This window comes from Mya arenaria, chromosome 7, assembly GCF_026914265.1.
Source record: "Mya arenaria isolate MELC-2E11 chromosome 7, ASM2691426v1".
Classification (NCBI taxonomy): Eukaryota; Metazoa; Mollusca; class Bivalvia; order Myida; family Myidae; genus Mya; species Mya arenaria.
The window spans coordinates 27,242,143-27,268,852 of NC_069128.1; the positions used below are offsets into that span (position 1 = coordinate 27,242,143).

The 26,710-nt window shown below is 34.3% G+C and overlaps 2 protein-coding genes across 3 annotated transcripts; both read right to left on the reverse strand.

Annotated features, from left to right (window-relative positions):
- Window positions 1-523: 523 nt before the first annotated feature.
- Window positions 524-2,183, reverse strand: LOC128241925 (uncharacterized). The gene is made up of 2 exons (XM_052959063.1): window positions 2,148-2,183; window positions 524-1,420 (listed from the first exon to the last, which is right to left on the reverse strand). Exons 1-2 carry the CDS (start codon window positions 2,153-2,155, stop codon window positions 817-819), a joined length of 612 nt encoding a protein of 203 aa, XP_052815023.1. The 5' UTR covers window positions 2,156-2,183; the 3' UTR covers window positions 524-816.
- On the reverse strand, window positions 2,172-26,710 carry LOC128241924 (uncharacterized). 2 transcript variants are annotated; one of them, XM_052959060.1, is made up of 12 exons: window positions 26,582-26,710; window positions 24,935-24,986; window positions 19,365-19,460; window positions 10,616-10,755; window positions 9,855-9,969; window positions 8,630-8,793; window positions 7,483-7,542; window positions 7,093-7,189; window positions 4,577-4,624; window positions 3,646-3,702; window positions 2,438-2,590; window positions 2,172-2,218 (listed from the first exon to the last, which is right to left on the reverse strand). In XM_052959060.1, exons 1-11 carry the CDS (start codon window positions 26,678-26,680, stop codon window positions 2,478-2,480), a joined length of 1,041 nt encoding a protein of 346 aa, XP_052815020.1. In that variant the 5' UTR covers window positions 26,681-26,710; the 3' UTR covers window positions 2,172-2,218; window positions 2,438-2,477. The 2 variants fall into 2 exon arrangements, with proteins under 2 accessions (XP_052815020.1, XP_052815021.1); XM_052959061.1 differs by lacking the exons at window positions 2,172-2,218; window positions 2,438-2,590; window positions 3,646-3,702; window positions 4,577-4,624 and adding an exon at window positions 6,022-6,278.

A 26,710-nucleotide genomic window follows, 5' to 3' on the forward strand; every position in this document is an offset into this window, starting at 1 on the left:
TATCTGATGGTAACTTATATATACCTTGTAACTCGATACAAATGCGTCCGAAGTTGCTCCGTCTGGTATTCGCCAAAAATCTACCCATTGTCTAGTTATATCATTCAGACAAGCTTTCGCGTTTAATGTAACTGTGACCTTGACCTTTGACTTTATGACCTCAAAATAGGGGTCATCTACTGGTCACCCCCAACCTATGTCAAGTTTGAGAGCCATGGGTGCAGTCATCGTCGAGTTATCACACGGGCAAGATTTTGGGTTCAAGGTGACCTTGACTTTTGAGACGATGACCCTTAAAATCAATAGGTGTCATCTACTGGTAAGACGCAACCTTCATGTCAAGTTTGATGACCATAGGTCCAGTAATTCCGACTGACGGACCGACTGACCGACCGACCGACCGACATTTGCAAAGCAATAATCCCCCTCTCCTTCGAAGGGGGCATAATAAATTTGATAATTGAGTAAAGCCACATAACCATGCGGTGATCAGTTAGACAGAGTCAAGACTTTTTATTGTTCTTGAATTAAAATGAACACATCAGTAAATATTTTGTGATTGCCAGTGTTAAATGCAAACACTGATGATATCGCAAGAAAGGAGTGATCATGTTAAAACTAATGCATACATATAATATTCATAGCAATATTGAAAGACATTGAAATACATTGAAATACATACATAATACAGATGTAGCAAGGTAAGAAACGATATTCCACAATACTCATGCTGCCTTATCGCCATTGTAAAATAACAACTGATATAAATGCTTTGAGGCACTGCATGATAGCATTCTTTTAAGCAATTCACTGTCCTCATTTCTTTTTAAGCAATTCACTGTCCTCATTTCTTTCATCTATATTGATTCCACATTCTCTCAAGATCACAGAGAGAAAATTCTGATAAGCATTTTCATGCTTCAGATGAATATGCTTGCCATGGTATCTTGTATCTTGCTTACTGTCGTCATCCGTTAGGTAAAGAAAGACAACCTTGCATTGCGGAATGATTCTCTGTTTAAAGAGACAGTGGTTTAGCAAGTCATGTATCAGTTTTTCTTCTTTAGTACCATAACTCAATGTAGTTAGAAACACAAACAGTAGAATTTTGTTTGTATTTCCAGTCATCTTTTCAATAAAAGCGAATCTATTGGTCTGGTAATCGCTCAAAACATCCGGGACGAAGCAGCACTGGCTTGGAATCCCGCCCTCAATAGACAAAACGTTCCGCAGAAGTTCGATAACGTCTCGGGTGTACTGGTCAAAGGTTAGAGTTAAAAATAGAATTGAACACTTATTTTCGTCCAGGTCTTCCAGCATAGCCTGTGTAACGCTTCGTTGAAACATTTTACCACTGGATGTCTTCGAAGGCAAGCCTGAGTTTGTTTGTGATAAAATACTTGACGCCCAGGAGGAGCCACTGGAAGAAGTTAATAAGTATAAAGATAATATATATTCAGAAGTTGGATAGTGTACGAGAAAACAGATATTCAGTTTTAAGTATCCGTATAGCTTAACATTAGTCGTTTAAGCATTGCCTGAGTATAAGTCAAATATTTATAAATGTATATTATTATGTATATATCCTTATAAGTAAAAAAGCATTAAATTTACACTAATAAACTAGAAATACTTTCTTTCAAAAACCTAGATTCCAATTAAGAACACATGTACATGAACTCAAGTTAACAATAAAAATCTAATTTGTTCTAATCAAATCTAGAACAAAAAATTACATTTTAGGCAGAAACTGAAAAGAGTAAAACGCTATATTTATCTTCATGCAAAAACAAGTTAAATATATCAGGCGCTGTAACAGGTCAGCGCAATCCCCCACCCACTACCCCCTCCCCACTACCCCCACTACCCCCACTACCCACTCCCCACTACCCCCACTACCCTCTCTCCACTACCCCCACTACCCCACCCCCACTACACCCACCCGACTTCCCCCCACTACCCCACCCCCCACTACCTCCTCCTAACTACCCCCAATACCCCACCACCTCTATCCCCTCCCCACTACCCCAACTACCCCACCCCCACTACAGTCCCATCATTACACTCCAATCAAACACAATTTTCAAAATTAACATTTCTATGTCATAATTGCAGAAATAGTATTAATTGACAAACCTAGAACGCACCATTTCATTTAAAGTACAGTCGAACCCAGCTTTCTCGTACTCGCTTGGCTCGAATTCCTCGTTGGCTCGAACTGGATGTTAAGCATAAGTTCTTTTTAAGACTGAATGTAAGCATTCCTGAGGCTCGAGGTATTTTTGCCGGTCCCCGGGAGTTTTACATTTCTTTGGGCATCCTACCCATCGCACATTCTCGGAATAGTAGAACGATGTATATGTCTTTCATATTTCAAATACAATAAGGAGGGATTAACCAATCAAACCATATATAAACCAACAAACGCGCACAATACCTTGCTATCCTGTTGTGTGAACTCTTGTGTATGGAATTCCTCAGGAAGCTGGTCGTTCACTGGAAGTTCCGTTACCATGGCCTCGCAGTGGCTGGGCCTCGGGCTCAGAGACTATCTTGTGCATATTAAGGATTGAGTTTCTGATAACCTCATCTGAAAACAAAATTTAACAAGTTATCCAAATACCGGTAGATCGGTGAATGCACATACTTGTTCAGATCACGGTCAGTTAAGGTAACAATTTTCAAGAGACTTATTGAAACAAACCAAAGCCGAAAGTATTGCTTTAAGCAAACATGACACAAGCACGTATTATACTGGGCAGTCGATTTACACGATAGTACTAAACTAGGTACATAAGTCTTTTATTTAATATTGGCTCCGGACCGCTGGTAGCATAAAGAGTTATGTATAGCCACAGACTAGCAGAATATCACCGAAATATTTGTCCCTTTGCTTCACATGCACTTCTGGGTTTTGTCAAGCTGTTGTTGTGGCTTAATTTTGTGTTCACGTCAAGTAAAATACAATATGAACTGCAAAAAGAACGTGTAATAAAAATATGCTGACGCATAAAATCGACCGTGAATTATGAAAAATACATCAATAGCTCGTCAAACTTTTACCTGAGCTAATTTAACATCACTGAAGAGGTATTCCAAAAAGATATGGAAACAAATGTACTAGTATGGGGATTTTCAGTTTGCAGGAACTTCTTACGATCTAATAGTGTACGCAATAATCTTTGGTACCGTACTTGCTAATGCATTTTTGTTTGGTCTAGTTTGAATGTGTATCTTTGTATTCAAACTTAAGTGTAGCATTGATATGGCAGTCCGAACTATTTTAGTGATATTTGAGTTTCGTTATCGTGTTCCATATAAACCATACATGATTCATTGATTATGTAGCAAATAAGTAAAACGCGTATTCATTCCACAAAATAGGTCAACTATTGACTAATAAAATTAATGAGGTTGAGTTATAACTAGTTTATACACAACTGACTGCATTCTGGTTCGCTTGCAGGTGGTGGTATTAAATATTCAAAACTTAAGTTAATCTTAAGGTCGTTCATCATTGATTTCATTCACTCTGTCGGTCAGTTATTAATAAAAAGTAATCCGATTAGCTACATCAGTCTTTACACCCAAAAAATACCTATATTGAATACCAGCCCTGGATTTTAGGATTAAACAGAGACCTACCTGTCTTCAAGTGGCCTAGAAGACTGGATAGGCGGCGACGTTCTTTGGGGGTGCTTTCTGTAAAATAGTGTAACATTTATACGGGCTATTTTGTATCTACACTACATGAGTGATTTCAATTATGTTTATCTCTGAGCCGATTGTTCAGAACTTTGTCAAAGTTAACAACGTTGTAAATGGAATGTTTGTCAACTTTAACATATTTTACATATTTTATGATATGATGATATGTTTAAGTAAGGCACGCATAGCTAATTCAGTTGTCTTAATATTTGTAAACAGTACAGCAGATTACATGTGTAACAGTGACACAGTATAAGTATTACAGATTTGAAAGTTTACAACGATCATGTTATCAAAGTTCTTAACTTTAACAATATTCTGAATAATCTGCCCAATGTCTATCAAAAGACAGCATAGTTAATGTTTATCCCTCTTTTTTAGCAAAACATTTAGCACTTTAGCACCGATTTGATAAATTAATAATCTGGCCATAAGCCTACATAGGGATGTAAAAGGCAGACAATTATTTGATAAGTTGATGCATAAATAATTTAATTCAATTTAATGCATTTTCATTTTTAACTCATTTTGATTTTTTATGAACAAAGCTAAAACAAAAACGCATATGATTTGTGTTTAGATTAAAAAGTATTAGCCTTTATAAATGTGAGTTTTTATTAAATTAAGTATTAGCTACGTGGCAACCAATTCCAGAGTTAAAAAAGAGCAAAAATTTTGCGAATATTTTTTTCTGTAATCAAATTATAACCATTAAGTCAAATGAGTTAAAAGTGATAATGCATTAATTTTTCTTTTTATTTATTGTTCGCCTCAAAAATATACTGTTTATTATCATGCCTTAAATATGGCTTAAAAATGATAGCACATTAAAAAAAGTTAGTTGACTAATAAACCTTAAGGGCCTCACCTCTTCTATTTTTATACGCACGATGAAATCCCATTAGTTTCTGCACGACTACAATGAAAGAGCAAGTATGGGTACACTCAATTCCGAAAGTATATATGACACATTCAAATTAATGACAATATTTAATGGTATACTGCATTGCGAAAGTTTATATGACAAATTCAAGTAAATGACAATATTTTATGGTATGCTGCATTGCGAAAGTATATATGACAAAGTAAAATGAATGACAATGTTTTATGGTATGCTACATTGCGAAAGTATAAATGACAAATTATAATTAACGACAATATTTTATGGTATACTGCATTGCGAAAGTATATATGACAAAATATAATTAACGAAAACAATTTAGTATACACTGCGTTCCGAAAGTTTATATGACTAATACAATGAATAATGAATGACATTAATTTAGGATACACTGCATTGAGAAAGTATACATGACCAAAAGAAAAAAAATGACAATATATTAAACACTGCATTCCGAACAATGCTATGACTTTATTTCACGGTGCACCGTCTTCCGACCATGTATATGACACATTAAACTGAACGACAATAGTTCAGAGGACACCGTCTTCCGACCGTGTATATGACACATTAAACTGAACGACAATAGTTCACAGTACACTGCACTGCAAAAAAATATATGACAGACGGAAATGAGTGACAACTGTCTGTGTTCACCGCATTCAGCAAGTTTATATGCTCAATTAAAACAAATAAAAAAATCAGGGGATTTCGCATTTCGAAAGTTTGTATGACAAATTAAGTAATGAAAAAGCCAGGGTACACTGCATTCGTTAGATTTTATGGAACACTTAACGTGAAAATTAGATAATAATATCGTAACACTTCAATCGTTTTATCAAACAAACCTAAGTAATTTTACTAAATGTATTAAAGCTGTTTGTGCAGAAGTGAATTGGGGTGTACTTATATCTAGATGGTGCTTATATTTGGGGTGTACTTATATTTGGGTGGTGCTTATATTTGGGGTGTTCATATATTTGGGTGGGGCTTGTGTTTGGGGTGTACTTATATGTGGGTGGTGCTTATATTTGGGGTGTACTTATATTTGGGTGGTGCTTATATTTGGGGTGTTCATATATTTGGGTGGGGCTTGTGTTTGGGGTGTACTTATATGTGGGTGGTGCTTATATTTGGGGTGTACTTATATTTGAGGTTAACTTATGTTTGGACAGTACTTCTATTTGGATGGGGCTGATGGTTTTTTTTATTTTATTATATATATTTATTTTCATTTTTATTTCATTTATTAATTTATTTTATTTTTTATTATATTTTTATTTTATTTGTTTTCAATTTTTAATTTTTTTTTTTTTTTGGGGGGGGGGAAGTACTTATATTTGCTGTTTACTTATGCTTGGGGTGTACTTATGTTTTATAATTCGGTATTTTTTCGGCAGATTTGCAATGAATTGAAATCTGTTCTTTCGTATGATATCATAATATACTGAATTGAAGGCATTGCTGCCAAAATCAGCTGGTTTTGAGACAAAGAATAAAACAATAGTCAAGGCAGTCAATCTTAGTGCAGCTTAAAAGGGAGATTTGGACTTAACAAAACTATCAAAAAACAATAACTAACCAAATATGATGAGAGCGAGGATGGCTGTTAAACAAGTCATCACGATAAGACCAAATATCACAAACATCCCAAAGGATTCTGTTTCGTCTGCAACGGTAGAGCATTCATGTTAAACGTTCCATTGACAATTTATAGCTTTATAATAATACGTATGTTTATGCTTGCTGAATTGGAACCATTTCAACCATTATATATATACTGAATAGTGATGTTGCATCGCATGCAAATAACGCAATCAAATAGTTAAACGCAAAATGGTATACACGATTCAAGGTGAACACGGATAAAGAACCGATATGGTTGCTTAGGCTGAGTGTAGTCATGCTTCATTGAATACCAGTCATGCATTGAAACAAAACAGGGACATGTGTGATTACTTTAAAAGAAACCAACATCATTTTGTAAACCTCGTTTTTAAGGCGTTTCGGATCCGGCATAAACGAGATATGAGCACACACATGTGCAGAAAAGATGATAACATATGGTACAATTTGCATATATTATAGGAATTACTTTGTTTTGATCTTGGAATTTGCGGTGGTATATGCGAAATTTATCGAATGTTTGCCAATAGTTTAGTAGTTAGGCAGAAAAACATGCCGGGTATGCATGGGAAGCTCATGTCTACGGTTTTGTGAATTTAAGTATGAAATCCCTCTTGTCATTAGGATTCAATTTAACATTCAACAAAATGGTCTTTATTTACTTTCTGACAGAAAGTAAATCAGAAAGTTTCTGTTAAAGAACAGCTCTAATTGAACCGCTTTCATTTCCTTTTTTTTTGGTTCGAAAAGAAACTGTGCATAAACCTACTTTCAAGCAATAGGAAAAGCAAGGACACAACAAAACGAAAACCAACATAACACAAAGTATAGTTCTAGTTTATTGTTAATGAACTTACCATATGGATCGGATTTTGACGTCACGTGATCACAAACTATTCTGATGTCACTGTACACATAGCAGTAGAGGTCTGCATTTAGTTGTCGATACGAGACCTAAAATTGAATAACAGATTCATAAAACAATTTAGTTTTATCCGCCATTCTGAATTTGCAGATGCAAGGATAAGGAGTTTGCCTTCCACGATAATCTAGACAAAAACAAGGACTACAATCATTTACAATATCACATTTAATTAAATGATTGGGCACTCCAAGTTTGAGCTTTTTTTGCAATGCGCAATATGCAATCAATTTTCAAGCTTTCAATTTATTTAATTATCTCAAATTTTGAAATGATAGCACTGCTTACTAAACATATGTCTTACGTATTATGTACACTGACATACCTCAAGCCTTCCAATACCATTGTATTTGTCGTTAAATTGAAATGATATGCTTGAATTGGTCTGAAAAGGGAATGGAATAAAATAGTGCAATAGAATTTAGCAAGTTTCTGTTAAATTATATGCATTTTTTTACTCTAACACTAACGGATCAAAGGAGGTGGTAGCGCGACCGGCGCTTCCCTACCCCACCTTAAATCCTCCAAGATTGCTTTTTATTTCAATCTGGGAGAAAATGAGTAATAAAATACGGCTAAAATGCTTCATTTCGGACTAGAAAATGTGAAATATTTCTTGGGGTAGTAACCCCAAACCCGGCTGCCAAAATATTAAAAACCAAATAAATTTAGGTTATGATGGAGGGAAGCAAGTCAAAAGGTTTCGTCTTTTAGTTACGCCCCCCTCTGACGTCATATCCTGGATCCGTCCCAGCTTGACTTAAAAACAAACTATGAAATTCGTTTTAAAACAGCTCGATATTATAGACACAACGAGTATTTCAATACATACCGTTTAACGGACACATCTGACAAAGAATCGAATTGAGGTAGCATTATTTCCCAAACATAAGATAAAGATAATAAAAATGAAATAAATATTGAAAAGGCTATGCTTTTCTTGAATGTAATGATGGGTAATAGAATATCCACTACGGGCTCCTCCTTGTTGCTGCTCTGCTCCTGATCTTAAGTATACCAATAAATAAATACATACAGTTTAACGGATACTTCTGACAAAGAATCGAATTGAGGTAGCTGTCTGTTTTTCTTTACTTGGTCAGACTGACATGCTTTCATTTAGCGTTAAGAAAACATGCTTCCATTTCGCAATAAGACAACATGCTTCTTATTTATTAATAAGACAATATTGACTATATCATTAGACTGTTTTAACTATGTTTGTTTTGTGACAACTTTACGAACAAAAATAGGTCTGGGGTGGTATTCAATATGTACCTTTAGTTAATCTTAGGGTCGAACATGATTAAATGCATTCACAATTTTAGTCAGTTATAAATAACAAGTAATCCGATAAGCTACATCTTTCTTAGATCCAACCAAGACCAAAATTTAATACCAGCTCTTGACAAGACACAATTTTTACGGTACACACAATAAACTATCATCGTAACCTATTTTAAGATACTTACAACCGACCAGTGTTTAAGTGTAGTTTGACCTTTGTCTAATGGTGCGAATGAAACGCGTAATACTCGTGCCGACGGCTTGTGATTTAATGTTCCATTTTTCGAGCACAGGTAGGATGTGTTGAACATAATGTCATCAGACTTGCACCCCTCTTTACAAGTGATGGCTGAAATTATTACACACAATTGAAACTGATAAGATATTCAAGTGTGTATGCCTTATTTCCGACAAGTTTTGCATTGAAATATCAACAAATCTACAAGTTGCCAGCACTCCAATACATTGAATAAACATGAGTCATCATTATTTTACCTTTTTTCATAGAATGGAATTCCTTTTTATGTAAAAACGTTTTATTTAAGGTAAATATCATTGCTTATTGATGATTGGACGCACTGGCTATATTACAGTGTAATTTAGAAGGACACTTCCAATACAAATACATTTAAGAATAACCCAGTATTGAGTGGTTCAATGCTAAAATGCACTAAACGAGATAACCACAACGTCTTACAAAAACGAAGGCCACATCATATACCAAAGAATATTTATTTAGCGATATCCTGTATTTATTCTTTTAAGCCTTTCTCTTCTAAAGATTAAGCTACTTTTAGTTAAAAATGTTGTAAGCTTTTAAGCCACCATCGTACATTTTCCAAGTTAAAGCTGCACTATTACTCCCAAATAAGATTTACCACAATTAATACATTTGTTGAAATATATCAGAAAGGATGAATAAATGTCGAAAAAACAGTGGTTTTTATAAAGAATTCCGAGTTTAATTTGAAAGAAATGTGCAGAAAACACGGTATTTCTACCTTATGATATTATAGTAGATCAGTGTAAATCATTTAGCATTCGCCAATCATTTAATATTTTTGTGTTTTCAGCAATTAAATACACTGTTCCAATCTTGTTATCAGTAATTAATATTTTCCATAAATGCATTATTTAGTAAGTAGTCAAAGGTTTATCAGTCAAAGTTTATGTTTGTTATACAAGTGTATGTATTGATTTTGAATAAGAGTGTCACTTTAAATAAATGCAAACTAGGTGTGCGTTTGAACTTGATCATGCTTCAATTCTAAACCGCAATATTGTGTCTGTAGTTTCCATGTTTTATTGCCTTGGAAAAGGTGGCTTCGGTACAACAGTTTCTGAAACCCAGGAATTACCATTCCCATTCACTCGAATATTCAAATTCAAACATAAAAACAGCAAAGGAACCTTGGTCCATAGCATCTAACGTTGAACTGGCAACTGTGTTATATTCCTCCCCGGCAACCGTGACATTGATGGCAACATGAAGATGATCGAGGACTGATATTGGCAGCCAGCAAGTCTAAGGAAATAAGGAACAATTCTAAGTCCTCGTAAACCAGTTGAGGATATTCAGGCCTACATAGATGTAAACTTTATCGAAAACAATATTTTAACGTTATTATAAAATGATAGTATATCGTATTGTCAAATTCTGTTATACAAATACTCTATTTCATTGATGTTTAAATGTTCGCACTTTCTGTCCCTGAAGTTTCCTTTGGAAAAAAAAATACTTAATTTAAGCTTGATTATAAAGGCAATATAAATATATATTGAATCAATCTCGTGTCCGTTTCCTTGGCAGAAACCATAACTGCTTCCTTTCTGGGATGCCAGGAAAAGGTTCTAAGAATGGCAACCAGCATTTGTAGGGAAATAAGTTATAGTCGTATACGTGTTTATGTATTAAAATCTACATCGATTGACACTTTATTGTTTGAATATGATGTTGAAATTGTAGTTTGGTTTACTTCCCATTGCCATGACCTATATTTTTAAGAAAACCGTTTGTTGTAGTTTTCCGCTTACTACTATGTTTTATAGACCGTGTCATATAACAATATAGTATGATAGTTATCCATAAAAAATCGTTAGGATGACGTTTTGATCTCAAAGAGTGTTCGTTTGTTAAATATGGCATTACGCTCAATCAAAACACCACCAACCAGTTGTTTAAACTCTCTTGACCGGGTCAGCAGCACGGACCGCTGAAGTGTCTGTAGGCAGCTGGAGTAGCGAAAAAACGCTAGTGTGTAGCGAATATTCAGCGTCAACTTAGCCTGGCTCTTTTTTGAGAAAGTCAGCACTGCAAACATAGATTTTCAACATTAAAGATCGTAAAACAAAACATGCATGAAGAGGATTGAATTTGCAGACAAACGCTTGTTTGTAGGCAATATTCAACGTCAACGCATAGGGAATCTCGTAGGAAGAGTTTAGTGCTGAAAACTAATGCAGATAAACATAAGATACTGGCTAAAACCGGCTGTTTGTCGCAATAGCAAAGTTGAGGGAGTGCAATGAACCTGAAGGTAAGACATATGTCTAGCTAGTGCTTGCTCTTGTCTGATTTCATACCTGCAAAGATTCATATTACACGAGTCGGTTTTGTGACTGGAAAGTATGTAGCACAGAGGCTAGTTTCATCAGATAATGTTTACTGATTCATGTTTATGCACTTTTAAAAGTTTTATTATATTTTTACTGATATTGACGTATTAAAATGCAATGACTTTGACTGCAAGCGTATTGAAAAAAATTGAACAGTTTTCAAAAACTATTTCGGGAACGATTTAAACATGGATACCGAGTGTGATGACGTCATCAGGGAACATTTTCCCCCTTATTTTTAAAGAAACTTAATTATTTTAATGTTATTTATAGTGTTTAAATAAACAAAGTAACATGAGAAATAGAATACTAGGTTAGGGCCGTGGATGGAGAGAGTTCACCCGATAAATTTCTCCGCCTGCCATATTTACTTCCTCCATCCACGGCACTTACCTAATATTCTCTATAAACACGACCAACTTGATTCTGAGATTGTGACTCGGTATTAAACACCATATACACGACCAACTTGATTCTGAGATTGTGACTCGGTATTAAACACCATATACACGACCAACTTGATTCTGAGATTGTGACTCGGTATTAAACACCATATACACGACCATCTTGATTCTGAGATTGTGACACAGTATTAAAGACCATATTGAACCTGGAAAAAGTGAATAAGACCTAGAACAGGAAATTAGTTTATAATACAAACTATCCTTTATATAATCATTTGTTTTAGCACAAAATCAAAGCTTTTCTGGGTCTTGCGACATAAATCAAGATTGAAGATGTTAATGAATCTGAGCCAAGTTTTGTACATTTTTTAATCATTTTTGGCGCAACCGCATTCACTTCGATTTTTTCATGTTGCACAGACATATTTTAATTTGTCGTTGTTTTTAAGTTTTGCAATTCAACTTATAATTGAAGGTCTGTAGAATTAAAATACCTAGTCCATTTTTACGCCAAAACAAATCAAGGGCTACTTATCGATTTCATATAACAAAAGCCGACTGCAACCGCCAATTCCTTCACACATCAACAGTATACTTACTTCTAAGCTGATGGCTCATACACCCGCAAAGGACCCATAAATGTACAATTTCCATCGGTTTCACATGATCAAGCCAATAACATGTGGCTTTAAATTACGCTCATTGAAGTGCCAAACACTTACTCTTCGAAACGAATTGATTGTCTATGTTTGTTTACTATCATTAGTAACAGTTTAAAAGTGAAATTATTCCACTAGACTGTTATTTTAAATCACAATCAACATTCAAAGTTAGGTGCATAAAATGTACTATAATGGAATGATCAATGACTTTAGTAGCTTGAATCAGCCTGTCTAGTTCTATTGTACAACGGCAACAAAATTACTTGGCGCATTTGTGGTTATTCTTAATGCGGACTGGCCTTAATTACCTTCAATCAACTTTAAATGCCATGAACTGCTATGACAGAGACAGATTACAGTTTCCTCGCTTACACAAGTTGACGGAAATTTATTTTCCAGCAAATAAGACACTTGCACGTCAGGACCTATGATAATTCTGCCTTGCGATTTTACTGCTATTTATTAAGTATTTGGAAAACATTATGCCATTGGTATTTCCTAGATAACAATCTGCTATCCAATACTGGGGCAGTGTTGTTACAAAATGATATGAGATATTGAGAATCGGTCGTAATATCGCCCAAAACATCAAACATATACACCTATAACTTTTTTTATCAAAATATGTTCATACATAACTGTTGGGTTTCGTCTCAATGTGTTTGCGTGCAAACAAGTACGGCGATATATCTCCTAAAGTCTTGTCCTTTACTGAGCATGTAACCCCCACAACCACGCCCCATCTCCTTGCGTACTGAATAAGTTCTTATTATTACCATTACAAATAATATAAATCTATTTGCGAGTTTCTGTACCAAATTTTGATACATATTTGTTTTCTGCGTACCACGTATCACTCACTAGAGTACGATTATTCATTTAAAAGCCCATGAATAGCGCGTACCAGAATTTGGTTTCAGCCCCAACGCATTCATGAAAATCTAAGAAGAAAATGACTCCATATACAACTGATCAATTTGTTTTGTAAAGCACATTTAGTCGCATTCTGTTTATTGTCAATATGCCATATTAAATGTGAACAGATACAGTTACATTTTTTTCATGGTCGATATGCCATAGTAATGTCGCATTTCGCTCATGGTCAATATGTCATAGATAAACGTGGTTAAATATAGTCACATTTTGTTCTTGGTTGAAATGCCATGGTAACACGTGAACAAATATGGTCACATTTTGTTCTTGGTCAAATGTCATAGTAAACCGTGAACACATACAGTCACATTTTGTTCTTGGTTAAATGTCATAGTAAACCATGAACATATACAGTCACATTTTGTTCTTGGTTAAATGTCATAGTAAACCGTGAACACATACAGTCACATTTTGTTCTTGGTTAAATGTCATAGTAAACCGTGAACACATACAGTCACATTTTGTTCTTGGTTAAATGTCAAAGTAAACCGTGAACACATACAGTCACGTTTTGTTCTTGGTTAAATGTCATAGTAAATTGTGAACATATATAGTCTCATTTTCGTCATGGTCAATATGCAATAGTAAAGTCACATTATTTTCTTGGTCAAATGTCATAGTAAAACGTGAATATAATTAAATAGTCACATTTTGTTCTTGGTCAAATGTCATAGTAAACCGTGAACTCACATTATGTTCTTGGTCAAATGTCATATAAAAATGTAAACACATATAGTCACATTCTTTTCTTTAAGGTGGAATGTAAAAATTACAACGTTGACACATATGGTCACAGTTTGTTCATAGTCAATATGCAGTTTTAAAGTCACATTTATTTCATGGTCAATATGCCGTTGTAATGTCACTTTTTACTTATGGTCAATATGCCAGTGACACTTTAAAGAACAGATGTAGACCGAAACCTTTCAGTTGAGCCTTTTGTTATGGTTATCATTTTACCTTAGAAACATGAAGGCATAATTGGGACTTCGTTTGACAGATTTATCACTCTGGTAACTAAAACATAATGTCAAGAGTATTCCTGTTTCTCTTTGCTTTTGGCATCGACTAATGGACCGTGATTTGTCTGTCCGTCACAAAAACAGTTCGTCTATATGTTTACGTACAACATTTGCCGTTAATCTAGACTGCTAACAGCTGAAACATTGCCTATAAGGTTTTGTTTTTTTTCTTCTTCGCAGTTTTTCAAGGAGTTTGAGGGGATGTTATGAAAGGACGCTTTTCTGACGTCCTGTATCATGTCGAGTTCTGTGTGTAAACGCGTATTCTTCGAGACCTCGTACCGGTCGAGACGTATGCTTGTTTATACACCAAACTAGACCTGATACAGACGTGATACAGGTCGTTAGAAAAGCGTCCTATTGTTATATCATTTTAATTATATGTCTTCTTTGACTATTTCCATGTTGAAACGAGTTTAGATTAAACCAACAGCACTGCACTTTTATACGACAGTTTCTGGAATTTCCATGTCAGAAATTACGTCATAAATTAATAACTTTTTTCATATAGTATTTTTTCTTGAATATAGACACAAATCAGCAATTAGATACATAGGAAAGTACGTTTCTGAAAAAATATTAAACAGAATAGTAACTTAAAAAAGTTTATATTGTAAAAAACTTGAATACAAGTCATTCTGTAAAGGGTAGCACTCAACACATGCTACTAAGCTTATGCGGGTTTCGAAAACAACAGTAGCGCGATACGGATTTATCAATACGGCGTGCTGTTTTTTCACTGCTTGATATGGAAAAAGAAATTGATAGGCATATCATAAAAGAAGTATTTATTTTCCTTACTAATATTTACGATTATTTAAAACTTGTATGCACATGCAACCTTGAAGTTGTATTGCGTTCATAGACGAAATTGTTTAGAAAGATAAAGTTTCGGGCCATAACTGTTACACCCTAATGTGTTAGTGCATCATCTCCAACAATCAGGGCATATACGGTATCATTATGAGAGCGTCATCATTAAAATAGCATAAACAACACGTTTATATTAGCTTTATAATACACATTAATGAAGAGAAAACATGTTTGTTTGCCAGGCATTGAAGGTATATATAAGGTCGTATGACTTGGCAAATTCCTTATTTAGATTATTCACAATCCTCCTCTTAGCAATTACATTAAACGCATTGTTTTATGTGGGCAGTAATTCATGCATATAATGAGTCTGAAATAGCTAAATACGTTGGCGGTTCGCGGAACTGAAATCCGCAATATTCAACTAGTCTAGAGTAAAACAAGTTTCCCGGATGCAGCAATAATGACCCTGTAATATCGAAACAAACAGCTTGCCATCCTTAACCGGCACTTTTAGATATTGGAACAACTAACATGAAGAGAACGATGAGGCAGCTTCACGAACACACTTTAGTAGCATAACAGACTAGGAAATGTATTTCAGCCACCTGAATGAATTGTTATTATAGCTCTCTTATCGAACTATTGCACTTCAGGCGGGACAACGTTTTCTCATCTTAGATTGTACGTCAACCCGGTCACTGGTTAACGTCATCGTTACATTCCTGTACATATGTAATTGTTATTTTGAATGATGAATGATCAGCTTGCGTCGTCAGAGACAATGGTTGTCCTACTGGCTTCCATACTTTAAAATGGCATCAGTCTAACCACATAGTGTAGTGTAATCCCTTGATTTTTTAATGAGTTTGAAAGTAAGTGTCAGTTATATTTACATCTAGTCTACCTCGAGAATTGGTTTTGCGGTTTAAAAATAGATAAGTTCATTACTAAAGCGGGCTAACTATATTGCTCGTACTTAATCTCCTCCATACTGTCACCGGCATACGGAAGAAACCATAAATCGTTTGTCTTAATTTACGGAAACATTGGGCAACCTATGTGTCTGATCTAGAAAAGCTGGTAAAGTAAATTGATTTGGACTAAATTAGAAGCAGCATATAATTATATTCAGTATTTCACCATTCTTATTTTTATAAATATAACCCCTGATTTTATCGCTGCAAAATCGAGTGCAAAACTATAAATAAATCATTTCCCTGATATCATCAGCGTCGATCAATCAAAAGCTCAATACGTAAGCATACTTAACTATTAATTAATGTTAAGCATACTTAACATTGATCATTGACCATCTGGTACACATAGCATCATCACTCTGGTGTACGAGGAGGTACTTCAAAGGAACGAATAGCACCGTCTCTCCACTGTTAGCTTATCAATACATCAGACCTTATTCATTCTCCTAATTGACAGTTGCTTTTAAACTGGGTCTGGTCTGCACATAATGCACGGAGGATAAACGATTTATAGAATATATTAATCAGGCTGTCTCATCAACACCGAGGCTTTCCTAATTGATTTCATACTAAGAAATGATATTAATAAGATTAGAACGAAGATAATTGCATTGTCGGCCATTGGAGATAAAGAGCTACCCTGTTCAGTGCATCTTCTCTGACATTAGACCGGCAACATTCACGGCCTAAGCAGCAAGTAAATTGGGAGTGGAAGGATATAAAGGTAGCAGAACAAGTTGGTCACCAATAAAAGAGCATACATTCCATGGTTAGCCTTATATGAACCAGTATCAATGGCAGGCAGATGGTTTTTTTGTCAAAGGTATCGACGCAATTTGTAGTTTAGTAGAGCATATATGCCACTGACCCATTGAAAATTGCCATTGTAATGAACGCGTCATTTGATGATTAAATGCATCTTATTTTCAATAATTTATAAAAATGATAATTTTGATATTACAAATGTTTAAAATTTAACATTAAAATTCCTGCCTTTACTTTAACCGATTTTAATGAAATTATACATGGCCATCTATACGGACATTTCTTATTGAATGATCATATGAAAGCATAAATCACACACAGAATATGACATGTCAGTCTCGGTTTAATTTAGACTGGTTTAGGTGCAGTACGGTCAACACCCCATATCTGTATAATCTGAATTGTATCTGGTCGCATGGTCAGAATTTCAAAATTCTTTAAGCGGTTTAAGACGACAATTTGTGTGATATCTCCTTTGAACGTACTCAAAGATAAAAATATATTACATAAAATATCAAATCTTAGACCAACGTTTTTATTTTTCTATCGAAATAATGCTAGTGTATATGTTATTATAGTCTCTTATAACATACGATGTATTTTCGAATGTGAGTGCTTAGCTGTCAATATGAACGTACATGGTTGTTATATGTTATATAACTGTGTATTGGATATCAACGAAATAAGCCAAATAACTATGTACTATGTCTGTTGTCTTGTTGGGTAGTATGTCTGTTTCGATCTCACTTGGGTTGATCCATGTGCCTTTAAGCAAAGCCTATTTTAATAATTTGATTACGAGGTTCGTCCATGTAAGCTAAAGAGTATAACTGGGAATAAATAGGGCATAACTGTTTGTTTAAGTAGTGTTTTTTTCCTCATTGTTCACTTTTGGTGTTCACGAGGTTAAATATATTGCAATCTTACACTGAAACAAACATTTTGTTTTCTTTTCATTATATCCATAAAACTTGAATCAAAAGACATTTAATACCATTTTATAAAAAAAACGCGCCAATACGTATGCGTACGTATACTTTTTTCGAAAATAATGTCGTTTATATTGTGTCACAGCCCTATGCGCGCTGATGTTTGATTTGAATGATAGAACGGGCTGACATTCAAGAAAGTGAAAAATATTAAATTGATATTTTCACATTTTGATAAAATGAAATATCTATTATTTTTCGCTAATAAATCTCTATATAGACCACGGGAGTGAATATATAATAAAATAGATAAGATGAACTATAATGCAGTTACGTTACATCTCTTATACGTTTTCTCACGTATTTCATCAGAAATAATTTATATCACTTTGATACGTATGCACATAAAACTTCAAACAACATGATTTTTTTTATTATATTCGTACCCAGAGATTGTATGAATTGCCGGAAACTATTATCATGAAATATCGGTTGCCAAAAAGTACGCATTGGTTTGGAATTTCTGAGACTGCCAGCCCATGGTTGATTGTAACAATAAGAACATCTGTTCGTATGAAATGATCCATTTTGACATTAAGCTTCATATTTACTAGTGGTATACAATTATATCAAGCAAATTGCATAGTTATACCTCGATTTATATCAAACGTTTCAAAGTTTATTGGCAAATCGGCATAAAATAGCTTTTGGCCATAAACAATATAAATATGGCAAAACATCGTATTAACTTTAGAGAATAACGGAAAAAGTATCAATAGACATTATGTAAATATCAATTATATTATAAGTTAAACAGAATATTTAGAAAAGAAACAAGATTACCATTGTTATAAAACAGAGCATTGCTATTGTAAAAGGAAAGAATTTCATTTCGTTAATGCTTCTTTAATGGTGTTTGCTATCTTAATGGTTCTTTTTGAACATTAGTCGTTTAAACGTATATAAATTTAGCCATGCTATTTTACCAAGATATTTTAAGCGTGTCTGAATTTACTACAGCATGATAAGAAATGGTATTCAAGTTCAATTACATTAGCGTTAAAACATAGTCTATATTCTCTCGCAATACCAGTTCATCTTCCGACTTCGATTTCTTACTTGTGAGCAGATAACCTAATTGAAGAAAAACCTTTGCGGATATAAAGGCAGTATGTTAAATAATCAATTTATGGCATATTTGAAAAGACATAATTTTTCTTAATGCATTATCAATTTTAAAAGAGTTATTGACGTTAGAATATTTTATTATTTCCTGTTGTGATGGCAATCTACAAACAATTAAAGAGAAACGTCAGTTTCGTCTTTGAGAAACGATCATTCCAGAATGCATTGTCATTTATAGTTTAATACCAGAAGGGCATTTATAATTTCGGGCAAACAAGTATTTTTTCTACTTTTTTGGCTGACCATTCATTTTTTAGATAAATTATATACAGGTGAATCTTGGGGAAATGTATGTGGTTGTGTTGTGGTGGATCCGTAGTCTAGTTGTAACACACCTGAGTGTCAATCCAGGGGTCGCAGGTTCGATTCCCCGTCGCACCACTGAAAAAAATACTAAACGTCTTCCTGGAGGGACGTTAAATTGGGGTCCCGTGTGACAGTGCTACACACCGGTGCACGTGAAAGAACAAGGATAGCTTTAACCAGGGTTACCTTCTGTCTGTACAGTATGCTCTAAAACCTAAAAAATTATCGGAGCACTCGCCGAATGGGCTTTGCCCGAGTGCGAGTATACATATGCTTACAGACCACCATGTACGTCAATTTCTTACCTTTGATATCTTCTGGTAAGATGGTCAGGTGTATGGTGGAGTTGTTGACACATGGTTCTCGGGAAAACGATACAATGGTTCCCTTATTTGAGAGTCCTGTTAATATAATAATAAAGACATTGTGGAATTACTTGGATGCAACAAAATATTATGCAGTAGGTATAGTATGCATGGATGTTTTATCAGGCATGATGTTTTAGATCCCTGCCATTAAAGAGAATAAACGCAGGTGTTATTTTATAACTATTGAAACTGCAAGATAAAGCAGAGTATACCAAGTCAAGTGTTGGTGTCAACAGAATATGCATGTTATTTTCATCAAGCATATGCAAAATCGTGGTACACTACCAACCACGCGTTGTTTTCTCACAAAATGCGTTGCAACCATCGCGGGTGAGATTGCGTCATTCCGGAAAATCTCGGCGCGCTTCATCCGCCGCGTTCAACAGCTGCTACCACGTACGACTTCCGAAAACATGCACGAGGCATATCGCTGCGATGCGGCTTACCGCGATATGCAGGTATTTTAACCGGTACCGTTGGTACAAATAGAAGATTTTAAATTGTACCATGCTCGCTGAATGGATTTCACTCAATTGCGAGGGTAAACAATCTCATTCCCCAAGCTTGATATTTATGAGAGTACACGTATGATTTTTGGTCTGACATTAGTTCACCAGACATTGTACACGCATGTTGGTTTTGTCGGACTCTAAATCACCGGACATAGTACACGCATGTGTGTTTGGTCTTACACTTACACTGGTTCAACGGACATAGACATGCATGTCGGTTTGGTCTGGCACTAGTTAACCAGACATAAAACATGCACGTCTGTTTGGTCTTAAGCTAGTTAACCAAACATGCATGTTTGTTTAGTCTGACACTAGTTCTCCAGACATCGAACACACGTATGTGTTTGGTCTGACACTTTTTCACCAGACATAGTACACGCATGTTTGTTTGATCTGACACTAGTTCACCGGATATAGTACATGCACGTTTGTTTGGTCGGACTCTAGACCACCAGACAAAGTACATGCATGTTTGTTTGGTCTGACACTAGTTCAGCAGACATAGAACATGCTTGTTTGTTTAGTCTGACATTAGTTAACCAGACATAGTACATTCATGTTTGTTTGGTCTGACACTAGTCCAGCAGACGTAGTACACACATGTTTGTTTGGTCTGACATAAGTTAACCAGACATAGAACATGCACGTTTGTTTGGTCTTACACTAGTTCAGCAGACATAGAACATGCTTGTTTGTTTAGTCTGACACTAGTTCAGCAGACATAGAACATGCTTGTTTGTTTAGTCTGACATTATTTAACCAGACATAGTACATTCATGTTTGTTTGGTCTGACACTAGTCCAGCAGACATAGTACACACATGTTTGTTTGGTCTAACATATGTTAACCAGACATAGAACATGCACGTTTGTTTGGTCTTACACTAGTTCACCAGACATAGTTCACGCATATTTTTTGATTCGACAATATTTTATAAGACACAATTCACGCATGTTTTCTGGGTGTGTGTGTGTGGGGGGGGGGGGGGGTGACACTAGCTCAACCGTCATAGTGCAAACATGTTGTTTTGGTTTGGCACTTGTTTACCGATCATACGACACGCATGTCTGACACAAGCTCAAAAGATATATTTACACGATCTTTTTTGCTTTACTCTATTTTACAAGACATATAACACGGTTTTTGGTCTGACAGTTTTTGTCTAGACATAATACATGAATGTAGTTTTTACTGATATTATTTTACCTGAAATTTTTATTTCTTCCATCTGCTTTCTGTTTTCCTTACTTGTTTTTTGTAGAAACAAAATGACCGTCATCTTATAAAACAAATAAGGTACGTAACCGAACAGAAACATTATAACGCATAATATTTGATAACCCAGTAAACAAATAAGGTACGTAACCGAACACGAACATTATAACGCATGTTATTTATTTGATAACCCGGTAAACAAATAAGGTACGAAAACGAACACGAACCTTATATCGCATGTTATTTGATAACCCGGTAAACAAATAAGGTACGTAAACGAACACGAACCTTATAACGCATGTTATTTGATAACCCGGGAAACAAATAAGGTACGTAAACGAACACGAACTTTATAACACATGCTATTTGATAACCCAGTAAACAAATAAGGTACGTAACCGAACATGAACTTTATAGCACATTTTGTTTTATAACCCAGTAAACAAATAAGGTACGTAACCGAACATGAACTTTATAACACATTTTGTTTTATAACCCAGCAAACAAATAAGGTACGTAACCGAACATGAACTTTATAACTCATGCTATTTGGTAACCCGGTAAACAAATAATGTACGTAACCGAACACGAACCTTATGACGCATGTTATTTGATAACCCGGTAAACAAATAAGGTACGTACACGAACACGAACTTTATTACACATGCTATTTGGTAACCCGGTTAACACATACGGTACGTAACCGAACACGAACCTTATAGCGCATGTTATTTGATAACCCGGTAAACAAATAAGGTACGTAACAGAACACGAACTTTATAACGCATGCAATTTGATAACCCGGTAAACAAATAATGTACGCAAACGAACACGAACTTTATAACGCATGCTATTTGATAACCCGGTAAACAAATAAGGTACGTAACCGAACACGAACTTTATAACGCATGTTATTTGATAACCCGGTTTCATTTTAAAGTGATAATCGTATTTAAAATCAATGCATACACATGTATTACAAACATAAGTTTTGAGTGATAAACCTTTAACTATTTCTAAATAATGCATTTATATAAATTTAATTACTGATAACTATACTGTAACAGTGTATTTAATGACTGAACACGCACAAATACCAAATGACTGGTTGGTCCTAAAAGATTTAAAGTGATCAACTATCGTCTCAAGAGGTAGAAATACCATGTTTTCTGCATCTTCCTTTGAAATAAAGCACAGTATTTTTCATGAGAACCATTGTTTCCGATATTTATCATTTTCGGTAAATTAAAACAAGTGTATTAATTGTGGTAAATTTAAGTAAAAGTAAGAGTGTATCTTTAGGTAAATCACGCGATCAGTGAAGGCATTGTCATAACAAAATCAATTCAAATGCAACATCGTTTATGAAGAATGCGATCAGTTTTGTAATAAAATACATATTTAGTATGTCGACAATAGGACAAACACATGTATGCTGCATTAACTATATTGCTTTTGTCAATGAATTAAAGCATTATGCTCATGGTATATTCATTGTCAATAAACGCATCGTGTGTGTCATTGTATATCATATTGTAATTGGAAACAACTATTATCCTACATGTACACCCGTTGTTTGGTAGGTAATAATATTCAAACATCTATTCAAATTTACCAGAATGTAAGCAGTAAAGGAAGGTATAATGGAAGTTTAATGCACGAATATGATTTACTTCAGGCCACACATCGAATGCCTTGTCATCTTTTTTTCACACGGGAATACCTCAAGCTGAGAAGTAATTGCACAAAACGGCATGAATGTTGTTATTAAAAGATCACCATTCAACATCATTTTATTTTGGTTATGTTAATTCATAATGTATGAAATTGTGTTTGTACCTGGACATTTATATATAATTCCACAATTCATATATACATCAGTAATATGAGTAATACGGTACATATTGATAACTAAACTGGCGGCAAAAGTGACAACACAGTATACATAAGTATGAAACATAGACATGAGACTAAGCACAGTATATGTATACCACGAGATACATTGTGTCATAAATGTTTCGTAGGAAGGCAATATTTTGCTTCGAATGAAGACTTTAAACAAAGATAACCTTTCTTTTACTTCAACATTTTGATGACCATAATATTTCTTAACAACTTTGAGGCTTTTGGTTTTGTGTTGATTACTTACAAGCCCGGGATAAGATAGCCATGAAATAGCCTTGTAATTTTAATTTAATAATGGTTTATTGCATGAGTGTTTATACAATGAAAAGTCAATACAACACAAATAGGTTTATAAATAATTTTAGACAAATAATCATTCATCGAACATGCATAGGGATTGGGCCACGAGTAATACCAGCATCAGTTACGGCCCTCTCCCAAAACACACATTAGTTACCAAGAAAAGGCATTTTTAAAATAAGATGTTAATGTTCAAATCAAAGTATATAGTATGTTTATCTGTTAATTATTTGAAAATTGTAGTGAAACATGTGACTTCTCTGAAGAAACAGACACTTTGATCGTCGAAAAAGCTGTTGAGACCGAAAAGTAATTTAGCAGAGCGCAATGGGTGGAATTGTTTTGTGTTTCCAGAGTGATCTTTGTTAAGGTACAATACTGCCTTTTCACCTTTTTCTGTTCAAAGATTATTTTTATGCTCATGTTTTAGAAGATGGGAAACAAGCAAACCATCCAGATTGCTATGTGTGTAAAAGCACGATTTGGTTTTAGTTATTTATAAAAGATTTAGAAGTTGATTGCCTTGCAAATATGACACATTTAATGTCAAGGTTTATCGTTACACGTATTGCAAGGTGAAATGTCTCATTGTAAAAGCAGCTGTATTATGGAAACTACGGAAGTTATACGATAGTGTTATGCGTCTGTTTTGCTAGATATGGACCTTATATGGTCGATTTTGAACTGGTTTAACAGTTAAACATTGCTTCAAAAGACAAATAAAAAATGTACAGTATTACAAATATTGAGTAGTTCTAATGAAGGTCACTTTGGAGCAAACTGTTTTGTTAAAGCTGCAATTTCACAGATTACCATTTTTACAACTTTTTTATTTTCGTCTTGGAAAGGGCAAATCTTTGCTTGAATATCTGCAAACTTATGATAAAACGTTGCTGACCAAAGATCAGATCTCAGGTTTCATATTTCCGTTCAAAAACAAATGTTTTATGGCTTAAACCGTTTAAGAAAAAGTACATAAAACATCAATTTTTGAACTTAAATATAAAAATCTGCGATCTATATCTTTTTTCAGCAGTCTTATATAACTGCTTTCCATGGATTGTCGCTATTATTGGCTCGAGACAAGACAAAAAATAAAAAAAAGTCGTCAAAACGTTTAATCTGCGAGAGTGCAGCTTTAAGAAAAGTACATAAGACATCATTTCTTTAACATAAATATGCAAACATGCGATCTGAATTTTGTCAGCAGTCTTATATCACTCATTTCCATGCATTTCCGCAAAAATTGGCTCGTTCCAAGACAAAAAAAGTTTTCACAACGTTCAATCTGTGAGAGTGCAGCTTTAAACCGGGTCATAAAAAATTGGATGTGGGAACGCGTGCAATGATCAGACGACAAAAAAAGCTATTCACTCTATTAATAATATATTTTAATTGGTTTTATATAAACATTTAGGACAATGAGGTTCTTTGGAAGCAAAACAAGCATACACGTATATTTTAACAGTATCGGTTGAAAAGAGACAGTGAACAGCAAATGGCATACCTGAAGTATAATTATTCATTTCCGACTGAACAAACATGAATTTGAGAAACATTCATTATAAATATTACCTGTAAAATTATAGGTCTTCATTTCAATCTGCTCAGAATCCCCTTCTTCATTCTGAAAACAAACAAACATGTTAGATATTTCTTTAGAAAAAAGAAGGATTATAGAAAAATTGACTTGTTTAATGCTCAGTATCTCGATCAATCAATCTTCTTCAGTTTTAAAGCATTCATATATTGCCATCGATTTAAATCGACCAAAGGCTCTTACTGTATCACACAAGATCTCTTTTTTATTGTAAGGAAATGATTTAATATTCAATGTTTTATATTTCTAAGCAAAACACAAAAAATACTTGTTTGATTTTACTGAAGGGATTTACTTTGCCACTTCTATAACGTCTTAGTCATTGTTTAAAGAACGCAATGCAATCAATGAAAACAATGAAATAAATAAAAGCAATGAAAGCAGTAAAATCAATGAGATAAATGAAAGCAATTAAATAATAAAAGCAATAACAGCAATCAAATCCACGACAGCTATGAAGCAATTAAATAAATAAAAACAATTAAATCAATCAAATCAATTAGAGCAATGAATGAAAGCTATCAAATGAAAGCAATGAAATAAATGAAAGCAATGAAAGCAATCAATCAACAAAAGCAATCAAATCAAAACCAATTAAAGAAATTAATAAATGAAAGCAATGAAAGCAATGAAATCAATGAACGCAAAAAAGCAATGTTAGTGCTAAAAGCAATGAAATAAATGAAAGCAATGGTTGCAATGAAATCGTCGAAAGGCTGAAGGCGCGACTAGCGTTATTTTATTTGTATCACAATTCTGTTCACAGGCAATAATAATATAATCTAAAAATTATTGAGAACTGAGAAACATAAATGTTCAAGGATATCATCTCGCCAGTGTTTTTTTTTCGTGTTTAAGAGTTAATTTAATGAAACCCCATATTGGCTGAGGACGTTTTGACGGCAGATCCTTCAAGTCAGCACATTTCCAATGTCTGCGTTATTGTGTTTCAATTTGAAATAGAGAAAGGCATAAACCGTTTTACAAAATTATTGTCCTAAACGGAGCTTATACAAAACAAAATAGTTTGCAACAGTAGCTAATCGCCTAAAAGATAGTTATAAAATATATACCATATTCAATTTAAAGCTGCACTCTCACAGATTTACAGTTTTAACATTTTGTTTTAGGTTTTGCCTAAGAATCGGTTGATTTTTGGCATCGATGCCTTCAAATCAGTCGTACAAGAACACACAATAAAACATATCGCAATTGTTCAAGTACGCCGAAATAGTCAATATTCCTAAAGCATGAGTAACGCCTTTAGCCGTAAAACATCAATTTTCGACTGCGATTTAATCTTTAGTCTAGGAGCCTTTTTATATCACTGGTTTCCCGACATTGCTCATTCCAAGACGAAGAACAAAATCAAAAAATGGTCAATCTGTGAGAGTGCAGCTTTAACAGTCTAAATACACTCAACATGTCGAACTAATATGTTATATAAACATTTGATAACAGCAGGGTTTTGCATGTTACGAAAACACAACTCTGACATTTTTGTGCTGAGAATATAGAAGATATGAAATCAATTACCCATGCACACGATTTATCACGGAGTTGAAAAGCATAATCTAGATGTAGCAAACATATCTTCTTATGAAAGTAAGAAAACAACTTACCAAAACCAGTGTACATGTTCCCTCGTTTGCAAAAATATTATCCAATGTAAAAACCCAAATGAAGAACAAAGAAAGAATCACTTTGTCACACGGTGGCATATTAGCTCCAAATCAATTAATATCTATAAG

Excerpts from the sequence above, each read along its gene's own strand:
- LOC128241924 (XM_052959060.1), bottom strand. The coding sequence starts at position 26,680 with ATGCCACCGTGTGACAAAGTGATTCTTTCTTTGTTCTTCATTTGGGTT. Across the intron at positions 7,190-7,482 it reads ATGGTATTGGAAGGCTTGAG|GTCTCGTATCGACAACTAAA; the intron begins GTATGTCAGTGT and ends ATTCAATTTTAG. Across the intron at positions 4,625-7,092 it reads GTCAAAATCCGATCCATATG|TCGTGCAGAAACTAATGGGA; the intron begins GTAAGTTCATTA and ends CTTTCATTGTAG.